This window comes from Oryctolagus cuniculus, chromosome 12 (assembly GCF_964237555.1).
Source record: "Oryctolagus cuniculus chromosome 12, mOryCun1.1, whole genome shotgun sequence".
NCBI classification, from domain to species: Eukaryota; Metazoa; Chordata; class Mammalia; order Lagomorpha; family Leporidae; genus Oryctolagus; species Oryctolagus cuniculus.
Window position 1 is genome coordinate 53,699,868 of NC_091443.1, and position 13,154 is coordinate 53,713,021.

Consider the following 13,154-nt stretch of genomic DNA (forward strand, 5'->3'; position numbering starts at 1 on the left):
CCCCGCTATGCCACAGTGCCGGCCCCTGTCTTTTTTTATGAGTGGTAGTGCATTAACTCAACATACTATCTTGGGAGATGGCTTAACTTTGGACACTGGAAGATAAAATTCTTATTTTTCATATTATTGTTTAAAAAGTATGTCTTGGGACATGTGCAGAGGGTTTGTGGATGAGCCATAGAATTAACATATGTTGAAATTAAAATTTTTAAAAATTATTTGTAGGACAGTGTTCTTGCCCACTGGTTGTTTACTTCCCAGATCGCCTGGAACAACCAAACTGAGACAGAAAACCAAGAGCTGGAAAAGGCAGATGCACTCTAAGTCTTCCGTGTTGGTGGCAGGAACTCAGTGACTTGAGCAATCACCATTGCCTATCAGGGAGTTGAACAAGCCAGGAGTTGAAACCAGGCCTTCCACTGTTGGGTGCAGGTGTCTTAACTGCTAGCCTGAATGCCCACTCATATCCTGAAATTACAGGCAAATAAGAAACTTGAAGTTTCACCATGACTATTTCTCAGATAATGACTAAAAGCAAATAACATTTAAGTGTACATTTTGTACAGTTTTACACATCAAATGTGAAAGTAACCTAATGTGTAGCGTCTAAACTGGTCTTTTTTTTAAAATGCACAGTTGAAATTTGAGTGTTTTAGTATTTCGTTGCTGTAGTCATTGATAGTAATCAGCTCAACGGCCATCTGTAAAAAGCTCAATTTAGAGTTTTTTGTATACTGACATTTACAAGGGAGATTAAGGCCCCATGACTGAATATTGAAATGTGTATGCAGCTAATTCAAGTTTATTTGGACAAGGAACTAGAGTCTAACTGCAGTTTTTATTTTTAGCTGATAAAACTGGTTTTTGTCATTTATATTATTTTTAACAATATTATGCATCATATTCCTGAATTAAATACATACACTGGTTGATAAAAAGTTAACCACAGAAACAGTAAGAAATTACTTAGGGACCGGTTTTGGTTTTTTTTTTTCCACCTGTTTTATGACATTAAATGTGCATATTCAGTTGCCATAATTTCTTTTTTCCCCTTCCCTCTGTGTGGTTTTTCATTCTAACAGTGGAATAAAATGCTCTTTTTATTTAAAACATCTTTCCCCCTACCTGTAGAACCTATCAGATCCTAGAGTTTGATCACTCATTGGTTTTGAGAATAGATGAGTCATCTCTAATCTGCATGATCACTTACCTTCAGTCTGCATTAGCCACAAGGAAAACTACATGGACCTAACGTTTAAAACCTATGAATCTACTTGCCGTCATAATCTCAGTATTTGACATTTGCTCACTTCATCTCTATTCATTGCCTAGTTTTCTGTATTTTCTTTGCCCAAACTGCTGATTCAAGAGGAATGTTCAAATGTAGACTCTTGAGGACCCTTAAGGGGATACTGACATGTTATTTAATTCCAGTCACCTATTGATGTTGAAGAATTGGGAAAACAATCACTGGTAGAGGTGCTGATTCTATAGACGCTTCGCATCCCAGTGGAATATTGTTTTCCAAAATGTATTAGGTTCAATAGACAGATGTTTCTGTCTTGGGGGTTTAGGGCACAACATTTCTGAGGAACTCTGACTCAATCTGTCCCTTCTCCTTTCACAGGGCAGCAAGGCGAACCCCATCCCTACTCACTGGAGCTCAGCTTTGATTTTTAACCTTCCTTCCCCACCCTTCCAGAACACACACATTCCCATTCCAAAACTGATTTTATAAAGACATTTTAAACATAATGCAACTTGATGTGCACTACAGCAAATTTACAGGTGTTTTTTTTTTTAATCGTTTCCAAAACGGGACCTGGATTTAAGATGTAATTTTTAAATTTCTATTTGTATTTTTTCTGCAGCAGTTGGGTTAGAGGAGGAGGAGCCTTTTAGTCTCTCATAAACTGACCTCTCTACTTCCTCGTGTATTTTTAAGATTGATTGATGATGTGGAAAGGGCTTTGCTTGTCTGCTACTGAGAACTTTACCCTTGCGGTTTTTATGGAAACTGCTTTTGGAAAGAGAAAAGAAATGAACTTTACTGACTTGACATTTTTGCACCTCCCGTTTTTCTAATCTGGGCTATTTTTATTTTTGTTTTTTTACAGTGAGATTTTTTTGATCTTCAGCTACAGTAAGTTATTCCAATTTTTTTTTTACATTTTTCCTGACTTTCCGCTGATTTCCTTTTTATTGTTGTTACTAGTTACTATTTATTATTATACTTATGATGGTGGTGATGATGATGATAATGACACTGATGATTTTTAACCGGATTAAAATCGAGTTTTTCTGAATGTTTATAAGAATTTCTCCGACCTCCTGATTGACTTTGGAGTTTTGCATCTTGGGAGAGAAAGTGAAGGCATTAGCATTTTTAAGTGGATTGATCACATAAACCTTTTCTCTCCCAACCCCACCCTTGCCCTCAACCCCTTCCCTACACTGGAAATAATTTTACTGGCTGTTAAGTCTGTGACCTTATTTTTCCTGATCTTTAACTTAACTGTTTTAGAGCATCTCTGGACGTCTGTATTTTTAATTTTTTTTATTTTTATTTTTTTTATTTTTAATCTTTCATTTGTTAAATTTTTAAAGTGTGCTGCAATAAAATGTGTGTGGTACTACTTAACACCTATGGTGATGGCATTTTCCCAGAAAGCCATCTTCCTCCTGTTTCCCTTGAAATCCCATCCTGCTTTTCCTGTACACTACCCCTCACAAACCACAAGCTGCAGCAACATGGATGCCCAGCCTGGAGCAGCAGCAGCCAGGATGACCTGGAGCCAGGGGGGCCTTCGGAACAGATGTACACCCTTCCTGGGTGATGGTAAGAGGTGTGAGGTCCACTTGGTTTCATTGCAAAGGCTAGGAAATAGATTGCTTTCACTTGATGCGGTCAAGGTCAATAGTCTGTGGAAGTATTTGGAAGATACGCGTGCTTGAGCTGTTTACAAAGGGAGGCAACCTCAGTTATTTGTGTAAGCTAAAAGAATAATAGAGGTTTCTAATTAACAGGCTGATTCGAGAATTTTTGGTAATTAGCAAGAGAAGCCAAAGGTTACCTATACTTCACCATGAAAATGGCTTACTCTAATAATTAGCAACAAGACTATCAGGAAGTACTTTTTTTTTCTTAGTATAATTCAGTAAAAATTTCCTGTCACCTACAGGGTAATCCTTTGTGACAACATCTTGGATTGTATTTAGCCTTTATCTCAAAGTTTACGATGAATCAAACAATAGAGATGCTGTGATATTTTACAGTGCTAACTTTTACAAGTTTTTTAAAATTTGAGATAAGTGTTGTTAGAGGCTTTTTAACCACAGAAAGCAGGGAAATCGGTTTACTTTCTGAATCCAAATCAAGAAAGATTTAAGGCTGACCCCCTTTTATAGTGTTTACCAGAAGTCCAGCTAGATACCAGGAATCAGCGTTTTCCTGAGGGTGATAGGAAGGGATGAATACTGATTAGTCTTGGGCATAATATGGAGATTAAGGAGTAGATAGCCAAAAGAATTTTAACCTGTAATATTTTACTGACCACAATGGATTCTATTGATTGCCATTCAGAGATGCTATAGAAGATTTCCACTTAGGGATAAGTAAAATGATTTTTTTTAGTTGTATAAATTCCTGTGTCATTAGGGTAAGTCACCTACTTGCCCTTTAAGTCAGCCCAGTCTAGGTAAAAAAAAAAATACCAAAAGTAGCCTCAAATGAAAATAGAATTGAAGAAATTTAAAGGTCAATTTGTTCAGGATATCTGGAAAAGGAATGAGAATCCTTTTTTTATTTATTTTGAAAGAGATTCTCTATCTGCTGGCTTATTCCCCAGCTGCCTACATGGCCAGGACTGGGCGAGGTAGAAGCCAAGAGCTCTGAACTCAGTCCAGGCCACCCACTACCCAATTATTTGAACCATCATCTGCCACCACTTGTGCATTATCTGGAAGCTGGAATCTGAAGGGGAGCCGGGACTCAAACCCAGGCACTCCAGTATGTGCAGGTATTGCAAACAGTGTCTTAACTGCTGTGCCACATGCCTGCCCCTGAGAATCCTTTTCTAGTATGAGAGCTGTTTCTACCTTTTTGTTGCTCTCTGTTGCCGTGTGATAGCTCTTGACTATGGCTTCAATTTGATTGACTTTTTAGTTTTACAAATTCATAATTTTATGGTCATGTTTTCTGGCTTAAGGGGATTAAAAGTATCATGGTTCCTGTCTAAAGGAATTTGGAGCATAGTAGGAAAGATAGATGAATGAGGTAATTTTATTGTATAATTTTAGAGGTGAGCACAGGTCCTATTGAAAGCAGTAACAGGGAGAGGCAGAGAGTGGACTTCTGTCCGCTGATTTCACTTCCCACATGGCCTCAATGGCCAGAGCTGGGCCGATCTGAAGTCAGGAGCTAGGATCTGCTACTTGGTCTCCCATGTGGTGCAGGGGCCCAAACATTTGGGCCATCTTCTGCTTTCCCTGGCCAGAGCAGAGAGCTGGATTTGAAGTGGAGCAGGTGGGTCTCAGCTGGTGCCAATATGGGATGCCAGCACTGCAGATAGGTTAACCTGTTGCGCCATAGTGCAAGCCCCTCAATTGAATCTTAAGACCAGATCATGAAAATTTGGAAGCCAAGACAGGGAGTTGGTGTTTTATCCGGAAACCAATGGTGAGCCTGTGAAAGATTCTAAAAAACTGGAAAATAATACCAGATTTTCTATTTTAGAAATGTCATTCTTGTTTTGGAAGTGTTTTAGGGGGGAAGTACGACTGGAAGTGAAAGAGAAAAAGGAAGCTGTTAAAATCGAGGAAAGAATGATGAGTTGGCCTGAAAAGATAATGCTGATAGTTTAGAAATCTGGGTCTAGGTTTAGGATTTGTGGTGGGTGTGATAAGATGGACAAGCAGAATGAAAAGTTGGACAGTTTAATGTTTTGTTCCTTGAGCACATCAATGATTTTTCAAGTAGACCTTTTAGTCTATGTATATTTGTGTGCTTACTCTGAAAATCATTAGGCTTAGTTATATAGGGGTGAACAAAAAACAGGCAATTGTCTTTTACCTTGGATATTGATACCATTGATGGAATTTTTTATGATCTGTGTCCATAAAGGAAAAGTGCTATGGAAAAAAAACTAAAGAGCTGAATTTAGACTGGATATAGAGGAAGAGATAGACTAAAGGAGCTGATGGTGATGCCTAGATCTGAAAAGGTGAATATGTGTGAAAGCACAGACAATGATGGAAAAATTTGTGCTCTCAGCAAGAAATACTGTTGGAAGGTACTCACCAAAAATACATAGAATAAGATGGGCCAGGGACATACATGTCCAATATCTAGACCATCTTGGAATTGATGAATCTGTGGAAGGGAGTTAGAGACTAGATTTTATTTTTTAGTATTTTCTTATTTGAGAGGTAGAGTTATAGAAAGAGGGAGGGACAGAAAGATCTTCCATCCTCTGGTTCATTCCACAAGTGGCTGCATCAGCTGGGCCAGGTGGAAACCAGGAGCCAGAAACTACATCTGGGTCTCTTGTGCATCGCAGGGGCCCAAATAGTTGAGCCCTTATCCCTAGCTTTCCGAGGCACAATACCAGGGCACCGGGAGGGAGACAGAGCAGCTGCGTGGTGTTACCGGATGCAATCATACCAGGTCAGGGCTTGGTTCACTGAGCTACAATGCCAGTCACAAGTTTACCTTTTAATTTTCTTATTCCCTATAAACTTCATAAAATATCTTCATGTAGCTTTGGTGTAATTTTATAATCTTTGTGATGACATTCTTGTAGGGAAGTAAGAAAGCTTAAGCTTTAGCTGGGGGCAAGAGAAATTTTTGGCCTATAAAGTACCTGGAAGGATGTGTTACTAAATCCAGTAGTTCTTTTATTATTTTTTGTAAGTAACTTTTTTATTAAAGATTTATTTATTTGAAAGGTAGAGTTAGAGATCTTCAATCTGGTGCTTCACCCTGAAATGGCCAAATGGTTCAAGCTGGGCTGATCCAAGGCCAGGGGCTTCTGGTTCTCCCACATGGGCGCAATGGTCCCGTTTGGTACTTGAGCCATCCTCTGCCACTTTCCTAGGCGCTTTAGTAGGGAGTTAGATCAGAAGTGTTGCCTGGGGCCAGCGCCGGGGCTCACTAGGCTAATCATCCACCTGTGACGCCAGCACCCCGAATTCTAGTACCGGTTGGGGTGCCGGATTCTGTCCCGGTTGCCCCTCTTCCAGTCCAGCTCTCTGCTGTGGCCAGGGAGTGCAGTGGCAGATGGCTCAAGTCCTTGGGCCCTGCACCCAGATGGGAGATCAGGAGAAGCACCTGGCTCCTGCCTTCAGATCAGCGTGGTGCGCTGCTCACAGCGGCCATTGGGGGGTGAACCAACGGAATAGGAGGACCTTTCACTCTCTCACTGACTGCCTGTCAAAACAAAACAAAACAAAAAAACAAAAAGAAGTGTTGCCTGGACTTGAATGCTGGCAACTCAGCAGTTTTACCTGCTGTGCCACACTGTTGGCTTTTAAAAGCCTCATGTGCTTGATGTCTTGTCATTTAGCCAGTTAAGCCACTTTTTCATGAAACATCTTTTACTTTAAGTTTTTTTTGTGGTTTTAGCTGCTTTCTAGATTTCTCTGTAATTCATTCCTTCCACTGTCTTGTCTTTCCATTTCTTGGGACATTTCAGTATTAAGATTTTATATCCTACTTAAAAGCAGATTCCTAAGATTATGTTTGCAGCCTGGGCTCTGCTATTGAATAACATACCCACCTATTTAGTTACCTACTGACAGCTCCCTTGACAGGTGAATCAAAATTTTTTCTGTGATTGATTTATTTATTTGAAAGGCAAAGTTACAGAGAAAGAGATCTTCCATCTGTTAGTTCACTCTCCAAATGGCTGCAATGGCTAAAGCTGGGACGATCTGAAGCCAGGAGCGAGGAACAACCTCAGGGTTCCCTGTGGTTGCAGTGACTTAAACACTTGGGTCATCATCTTCTGTTGCTTTCCCAGGTGCATTAGCAGGGAGCTGGACCAGAAGTGGAACAGCCGGTGGTGCGGCAGGTTTACCCACTACACCACCGTGCTGACTCAGGAAAATAACAAACTAGGATTTCAGTGCTGGTGCTATGGTATGGCAGGTAAAGTTGCCACCTGCAGTGCCAACATCCTATATGGGTGCCGGGAGTGCTCTGCTTCCCATTCAGCTGTCTGCTATGGCTTGGGAAAGCAGTAGATGATGGCCCAAGTCCTTGGGTCCCTAAACCCACCTGGGAAACTGGGAAAAGGCTCCTGGCTCTTGGCTTTGGATCAGTGCAGCTGCGCCTGTTACAGCCATCTAGTAAGTGAATCAGCAGATGGAAGACCTCTTCTCTGCCTCTCCTCTCTCTGTGTTACTCTGACTTTCAAATAAATAAATAAATAAATTTTTTTGACAGGCAGAGTGGACAGTGAGAGAGACAGACAGAGAGAAAGGTCTTCCTTTGCCGTTGGTTCACCCTCCAATGGCCGCCGTGGCCAGTGCACAGCGCTGATCTGATGGCAGGAGCCAGGTGCTTTTCCTGGTCTCCCATGGGGTGCAGGGCCCAAGCACTTGGGCCATCCTCCACTGCCTTCCCTGGCCACAGCAGAGAGCTGGCCTGGAAGAGGGGCAACCGGGACAGAATCCGGCACCCCGACCAGGACTAGAACCCGGTGTGCCGGCGCTGCTAGGTGGAGGATTAGCCTAGTGAGCCGCGGCGCTGGCAAAATGAATGAATCTTAAAAAACTGGATTTCCCCCATTTCAGGTAATGAAGCTAATTTTCATGATATGCCTAATGTTTTGCCTCTTTTCTCATGGTTCATTTCCTTTGGCCTTTAAAACAGTTTTTACTTTAAAATGTAACAAGTCACCACACATTGCTACCAGGTGGGTAGTTTCCAATTGTCTTGTGAATTATTGCAATAAGTTTATATTTCTTTTGTCTTCAGTGATATATAGTAAGTGGTAGCTAGATTGATTCTATTAAAATGTAGTATTTGAAAAATGCGTGGGCCAACATTGTGACAGAGCAGGTAAGGTGCCACCTACAATGCCAGCATCCAATATGGTCCCTGCTGCTCCACTTCCAATCCAGTTTCCTGCTAATGGGCCTGAAAAAGCAGCAGAAGATGACCCAAGTGATTGGGCCTTGCTACCCATGTGGGAGACCCAGATGGCCCAGCCCTGGCCTTTGTGACCATTTGGGGAGGAAGATTGCGCTCTCTTTCTCTAACTCTGCCTTTCAAATAAATGAATCTTTATTAATAAATTTAAAATAAATTAATAAATATCAAATCTTTAGAGATTGTATTTGAATTCACCTATGGCTTCCTGTTTGGCTCTAAAGATTTTATTGTGAATTAGAAGATACCTATTTATCTGTTGACTCCTTCCATCTTCACCTGTTCATATATTCTGCTTTAGCTACAGTGGCTGCCTTACTGTCATAAGTACATATGTTGGCCGGCCGCAGCGGCCATTGGGGGATGAACCAACAGAAAAAGGAAGACCTTTCTCTGTCTTCCTCTCTCTCACTGTCCACTCTGCCTGCCAAAAAATAAAAAAGTACATAGGTTTCTTCCTCAATGTTTTTCCTTGTGTATTATAAATTTTATTGGTTTTTACTAAAAAAATCCCCAGTGATGTGCTCTGTCACTTAGGCTTTAAATCCCCTACCTCCTCACCTCACATCACAAGTCTACAGAATATTTTTTTATTATGTAAGGGTATAAAGAATTACCTATATCTGGAAAGATACATGCAAAGTAGTTAATGTTAATTACCTTTGGACAGGCAGTAGAATTTAAGAGTTGAAAGACAACTTTTACTCTGTTCTAAAGAACTGTTTGGGTATTATAATCAGCAGTATTGTATTTTTTTCTAATTAAAAAGCCTAAGTTTCCTTATTCTCTGTCTGGGTGTACATAGCATAAGTATGTGAGTAGGGGTTTAGTATAAGCAGTTGTAATAATTAAATGGAAAAATAGTCTTAAAATAGATTTGGCTGTGATGAGATGGGTCAGGTTTGTATTTCGGGGCATAGGCTGCTGCGTGTTGGGTCTGTGATCAAAACTGAGATGAATTGGTACCCTTGTACCAGTTCCCTTTAAGGGAAAAACTATTGCTGTGTATAAGAGATAGCCATAGGGGCCGGCATTGACGTATCGGGTTCACTTCCCGGCTGTTCCACTTCCGATGCAACTCTCTGCTGTGGCCTGGGAAGGGGGTAGAGGTTTGCCCAAGTCCTTGGGCTTCTGCACCCAAGTGGGAGACCCAGAAGAGGCTCCTGGATTCCATTGGTGCGGTTCTGGCCGTTGTGGCCAATTAAATCTTAAAAAAAGACAGCCATAGCCCATTAAAGGACATCAGGTTTTTCTTTCAGCCTAATCGGATATATTTGCTGAAATATTCTTCATGCTTCTTGTTTAGATTAACTATTGCTCCTGAGTTATTCCAAAACTGAGAAAACTCTAGCTAGAGTTAACTGAATCAGAACTTGGCTTTTCTCCCATGTCCGTAATAACATTGACATTACTTTGTTGATCACATTTTAAACAAAGTTTTTACCCTAGCCCTCTTACTGAAATTTATTGTGAAGATGGTGAACTACACGCTGTCATTTTATAAATCATTAAGTATAGTCATCTTCCCTTACTGGTTTTGATGTTTAACTTTACCCCACAATTGAGGTAGGCAAGTGTGTTCTCCAAAAATTCCCTAGTTATTGTCTTTGAAACTTCGTTGTCTTATGCTAGGATTATGGATTTACTGGGCTGTTTTAAGATGCAATTTTAAGGCTGGTGCTTCGGCTCACTAGGCTAATCCTCCGCCTTACGGCGCCGGAACACCAGGTTCTAGTCCCAGTCAGGTTGCCCCTCTTCCACACCAGCTCTCTGCTGTGGCCAGGGAGTGCAGTGGAGGATGGCTCCAAGTGCTTGGGCCCTGCAACCCATGGGAGACCAGGATAAGTACCTGGTTCCTGTCATCGGATCAGCGCAGTGCGCCAGCTACAGTGCGGTGGCCATTGGAGGGTGAACCAACAGCAAAAGGAAGACCTTTGTGTGTGTGTGTCTCTTTCTCTCACTGTCCACTCTGTCAAAAAAAAAAAAAAGCTGCAGTTTTATTAAAAAAGAAAATGGTGGGCACTGCAGCTCACCAGGCTAATCCTCTGCCTTGCGGCGCCTGCATTCCCAGTTCTAGTCCTGGTTGGGGCGCAGGATTCTGTCCCGGTTGCTCCTCTGCCAGTCCAGCTGACTGGCAGTGCTGATCCGATGACAGGAGCCAGGTACTTATCCTGGTCTCCCATGGGGTGCAGGGCCCAAGCACCTGGGCCATCCTCCACTGCACTCCCTGGCCACAGCAGAGAGCTGGCCTGGAAGAGGGGCAACTGGGACAGAATCCGGCTCCCCGACCGGGACTAGAACCTGGTGTGCCGGTGCCGCAAGGCGGAGGATTAGCCTACTGAGCCAAGGCGGCGGCCTTTTTTTTTTTTTTTTTTTTTGTTGTTGTTGGGCTTTCTGACAAGTACATTTCTGATATTTGTGGTGAGTTGAGAATTCACACATTTTATATAAATGGACATGAGTCTAAAAATGAGTTTTAGGTGCAAAATTTGAAACGTGACTTCTTGAATATAGCGTTGTAGCACAGCCCATGTGGTTTCCTATTGAGTCCTGTCTCTTCCACTTGTGATCCAGCTCACTGTTAATGGCACCTGAGAAAGAAGCAGAGGATGACCCAAGTACTCCAGGCTCCTGGCTCCAGCCTGGCAAAGCCCCAGCCCTTTGCAGCCATTTGGGGAATGAACCAGTGGATGGAAGATTAGTTTCTCTCCCTCTCTCTAATTACTTTCCTTTCAAGCACATCATCTTATTTAAAAGAGCTACACCCAGAGAGGAGAAGCAGAGAGAGGTCTTCCATCTGTTGGTTCACTCCCCAGTTGGCTGCAACGGCTGGAGCTGCGCTAGTCCGAAGCCAGGAGCTTCTTCCAGTTCTCCCAAGTGGGTGCAGGGGTCCAAGGACTTGGGCTATTCTCCACTGCTTTCCCAGGCCCTAACTGAGCTGGATCGGAAGTGGAGCAGCTGGGTCTCAAACCGCCACCCATATGGGATGCCAGCCCTTCAGGCTAGGGCCTTAACTGAATGCGCCACAGCACCGGTTCCAAGCACATCATCTTTTAAAAAGAAATAGAATATCAAGTACTTTCAGAACAGGTAGGTGGGCTAGATGGTGATACTATGTTAGCTAATAATCAGAAGCACATAATATCCTATGTGTATTTTGAATTGTCTTGTCATGATGTGATCAATCTAGTGTAAAAGAGTCACACTAAGGAAACATAAGTTTGCAGATCAAGCTAGGTCTGTAGTTATAATAATTATGTGACCATTTTATCTCCAGCTTTTTTTTAAAGATTTTTTTATTTATTTGAAAGGCAGAGTGATAGGCAGAGGCAGAGAAAGAGAGGCCTTTCGTCCATCAATTCACTCCGTAGATGGTTGTTAAGGCTGGAGCTGTACTGATCTGAAACCCTGAGCCAGGAGCTTCTTCCTGGTCTCCAAAATGGATGCAAGGGCCCAATGACTTGGGCCATCTTTTACTGCTAAACCATATGGGATGCTGGCACTGCAGGTGGTGGCTTTACCCAATACGCCATGGTGCCCGACCCTTCAGCTTTTTTTATTAAAAGTACTTTAAGTAAAATTCAATTTTTGTTGTATTTGAAAGACGGGGGAGATACATTCACTGAATTTGCTCTCCAGATTCACACTGCAGCTGGTGCTGGTGCAGGGTGAAGCCAAGAGCTCAGAACTCCCAGATCTCCCACTTGGATGGTAGGAAACAAAGTACTTGAGCCATCCCCTGTCTCCCAGGGTACACATAGGTAGAGGCTAAAATTGGAAGCAGATCTGGGACTTTGTCCTCGGCACCCTAGTGTGGGAAGTGTGCACCCCATGCATTTTCTTAATAGCTGCTCCAGATGCCCTTTTGTCTGATTTCTTAAGAAAAATACTCAACAGAAATGTTTAATGATTTAATTCCTATGTAAAGTCACGTTCCTAGATTGCCATGTTTGCTTTTTCTTTAAATATTTTTTGCTGAACAATTTGAAAGGAAATAATTGGTTAAGGATTTAAAAGTCTTAAAATAAGATTCTGTAAGTATAAAGACAGTTTTTCTTACTGGGAGATTTTACACTATCCCTGTTACTCTCATTCACTTCAATTATAAATTATATTCAAATAATAAAACCTTCCTGTATATTTTTATTTTTGTGTATTAGCTGCCCCTTGATGTTTTAGTTTCCAGTCAAGATTGAGCTTACTGAAGAAACTTCCAAAATGTTACTTTAAGAAAAGTATTATATTACATATTCTTAATTCTTGTTTGATATTTGTAGACTGTTTATGGAAACAAATAGCATTTAGTGATGGCACTTGACAGTGGAGAATGTAGACAGATGTCTGCATTTAGATGTTGGGACATCTAATGAATGGGACTTCTCAAATTATGGAATGCCCATTTAAAGATACAGGTTTAGGCTAATTGTATGTTGTAGTCATCAAAATGATTAAATTCTAGGGAAGTTTATGTTGCTTATAGAATGGAAAAAATTACCAAGCAACAGGTATTACTAAAATTTGAGAGGAAATGATATTTATACACCTTACAGTTTCACTGCAGTCTGGGATCTCTTAACAATTTTTTTTTTTAATTTATTTTATTTATTTGAAAGTCAGTTACACAGAGGAGAGGCAGGGTGAGTGAAGTTGGTCTTCCATCCACTGGTTCACTCCCTATTGGGCCACAAAGGCTAGAACTGCTCTGATCCAGAGCCAGGAGCATATTTCAGGTTTCCCACATGGGTGCAGTGGCCAAGAACCTGGGCCATCTTTTACTGCTGACCCAGGCCATAGCAGAGAACTGGATGGGAAGTGTAGCAGGCAGGTCTCGAACTAGCACCCATATGGGATGCTACCACTGCAGGTGGTGGCTTAACCCACTCTTCCACAGTGCCAGCCTCTGTATAATCTCTTCTATATGACTTAGTATATGCTCCTTAACATCTTTAGCATTTCTTGTGTCATTATGGAGTCATTTAAAGATAATTGTATTCCTTGGAAT

At 41.6% G+C, this 13,154-nt stretch overlaps 1 protein-coding gene across 50 annotated transcripts in view; it reads left to right on the forward strand.

Annotated features, from left to right (window-relative positions):
• The window catches only part of HNRNPC (heterogeneous nuclear ribonucleoprotein C), a 55,915-nt gene that overhangs the window by 3,127 nt on the left and 39,634 nt on the right, over positions 1 to 13,154 (forward strand). For 16 of the 50 annotated variants that reach the window (XM_070053205.1, XM_070053230.1, XM_070053234.1 and 13 more), the window contains 1 exon segment: positions 2,118 to 2,143. The exons of 11 other annotated variants lie outside the window; for them this stretch is intronic. Coding sequence is in view for 7 of the 39 variants with exons in the window: in XM_070053203.1 (XP_069909304.1) it covers positions 2,837 to 2,839 (3 nt within the window). In the remaining 32 variants the exon portion in view is untranslated. 50 annotated transcript variants of the gene reach the window in all.